General features: G+C 38.6%; 1 protein-coding gene across 1 annotated transcript; it reads right to left on the bottom strand.

Annotated features, from left to right (window-relative positions):
• Nucleotides 1-6: 6 nt before the first annotated feature.
• LOC105120289 (DNA ligase 1-like) lies at nt 7-2,696 on the bottom strand (the record flags this gene model as incomplete). The annotated part of the gene is made up of 4 exons (XM_011018459.1): nt 1,695-2,696; nt 824-940; nt 103-204; nt 7-11 (listed from the first exon to the last, which is right to left on the bottom strand). Coding segments are annotated over exons 1-4 (1,043 nt in total), but the record flags the coding sequence as incomplete, so codon positions are not given.
• Nucleotides 2,697-2,702: the final 6 nt, after the last annotated feature.

A 2,702-nucleotide genomic window follows, 5' to 3' on the forward strand; every position in this document is an offset into this window, starting at 1 on the left:
CTCAACTTTGTCTGCAAAATGACTCCAAAGGAAGGTTTAAGGGTTAGACCACGAGAAACAAACATAAGAAAAAAAGATCTGAGAACATGTTCTAATCATGACCTGAAGCAGACGAATTAGATACTGAGGCTCGCAGTCTGTGGCTGCCACAAGAAGTGCCTTGATATGGTTCTTTTTCTTGTCTTGACTATCCTTCCCAGATTCCTATTAATATTTTGCAGAAAATAAGGTAAGTTGGTTAAATTAAGCTATATTGTTTAACTTACTTCCCACGGGAAAGTGGGTAAATCCTTCTCCAGCACATTATTCTCCAAATAATGTTTCTTTGTATTCTTTTCTTTGTTTGGGAAAGGATAAACTGTGCTGCCTAATGGCCTAATAGAGGAAAGAGTGGATCCAAAAAAAGCCAAAACTGCAAGAAAAAAATTACATTTGTTTTCCTCTATAAATTCTAATGCACTATTTCTTTCAAGGGACATCACAAGCCATGAATTAACTCACAAACATGATTGATTCTAAGTTCTAACCAAAGGTCGTGCACAATGTTCTTTCTATTCTTTATTTTGGACTAGTAATATACTATATTGGTGGGATGGGAAAATATATGAAAATTACAGCAATGCATGGCGATTTTCTTGCACAAACACCCCCGATATGAAGGCTAAAGCTTATTCATACATCAGAATAAAAATTCTACAAAAACAAATGCATCAATAATGCAACCCCTGCTCCTGCTTGCAAAAAGAAAGTTAACTTGTGCCCAAGTGAACAAAGGTTCCAAACTTATAGGTATCAAGAAGTCAAACTTACACGTAGAGAGTACCTTAGCAATCTGTTGAAATGTGTTGAAAACTTTAGTAATTGTTAATGGATCAGGCTTGCGCATCATAGATTGGGATGACCGACTTGCTTTTGCAACAAGGCCCAAATCTCCCAAGTCCTGCCATTGAAAATAACATGCATAAAGCAAAAATGAGCTTGAATACCAATCCCAACCAAAATTCAAAAAACCCAGGGTTACAAAATTCAAAAATGAGTTATTGAAAGTGGAACTGGAACAACTCAGATGATAAAAGCCAGTGCCCTCTATTATATGAGCAACTCATAAGCAGTTTCTTAAGAGTAGATTTCATGAATATCAAAGATAAATAATCAAGCTACTTGTGCTGTATATTAATAGTTGTTACTTGTGCACATCAACTCTCCTTGATAAACCAGATGGCAAATCCAAAATGTTAAATTTAGCATTCAAGAAAGCATAGTGTGCAGCTAATTTCACAGAATGACATGATTTTTCCTTTCTGTTTTCAACAAGTTCAATAAAAGCATCAATAAAAAAGTCATTTTTCAGCAAGTCCAATGGAAGAATTAATAAAAACTATATCTAAAGCATTCATAGCAAATTTCTCTTATTTATGATTCCATCCCAAACCCATTTCGCTTTTTTTGCAATTTGATTAGCTCAACAAACTTTTCTGTAGCGTCACCTATTCTTTTTTAACATTAAGTTAAAGTGCATGTTTCAAGAAGTATCTTTACACAGCCAACTAAAATCATCTTCACACTAGCAAAAACTGAACAGTAAAACTTAAATGATGCAATCATATAAATAATTAACAGAAAAAATCATTTTCAGTTCTTATTTCATTCTAACAAAACACAAAACCACCAATATAACTACAAAAAGCAATCACCTTATACTGCTTCTTAACCTCCTTCTCTTTCCTCCCACACGCCTCCGCCAGCGCCTTAATAATCAAAGCTTCCCCAATCCCAAGTTCCACTCCCTCGTGCGCAGGGGCAACCTTATTAGCTAACAAATAAACCACAGCCACCAAATCCTCCGGAGTAGTATCCATTACAGTCCTCAACATATTACAAACAATATCAGTAATCACAATCCTCCCTGTCTCGTTCGCTATCAAATCAAAAGCCAAAGAAACAAATATAAACGGAACCCTCTCTCCTTTCTCCCAATTAGCCACCATCTCCGGCTTAAAATCCCCGGCTTTCTTCTTTAACAACACAATCTTGCTCTTCAACTCCGTATTTTTATCCTCAACTCTCAGTTTATTCGATTCATTGACTTTTAATAGGCTATCAGACCTAGAATTTGGTTCTGATTTAGGCTCATTCGATGAATCTGGAGTGTTGGTTAGCTTTTTAGATTCATCAGTTTGGGGATTTTGCACGGAATTGAGCGTTTTATCGGGGTTCTGAGGATGGTCTAGGGTTTTGCGTTTTTTGGGGGAGCTGGATTTTGATTGGGGTTGGGGTTGGGGTTGGGTTCTTTTCTTAGCGGAGGCGGCGGCACGTGCGCTAGACATGAGAGCATCGAAGGCGGAGGGGCGAGAGGAGGACATCTTGGAATTAGGGTTTAGAGTGAGAGTGTGGGTTTTTAGAAATGATGGGGATTTAGAGAAGAAGCGAGAGGGAATCAGAGGAGAGAGAAGCTTGGAGTGGCGCGTGGAGTAAATGGAGCGTATAGAGACGCATGGACGGAGCCTGAGCATCAATTGGAGGAGTGGTGGACGATTGCGGGTGGCGCGTCTGTTTATGTGCTTTTTTAGAGAGAGGAAGAGTGGTGTGAAGCTAGTCGATGGAGAGGGGAAATGGCGGGAGTTGTCGGGGTTTGACGTTTTTTTATTCGCAAGTATTTTGTTACTCCGATTTCCTGTTCTCTGTTCAGCATGCCTGGAGAG

Source organism: Populus euphratica, unplaced genomic scaffold, assembly GCF_000495115.2.
Source record: "Populus euphratica unplaced genomic scaffold, PopEup_1.0 scaffold6226.1, whole genome shotgun sequence".
NCBI classification, from domain to species: domain Eukaryota; kingdom Viridiplantae; phylum Streptophyta; class Magnoliopsida; order Malpighiales; family Salicaceae; genus Populus; species Populus euphratica.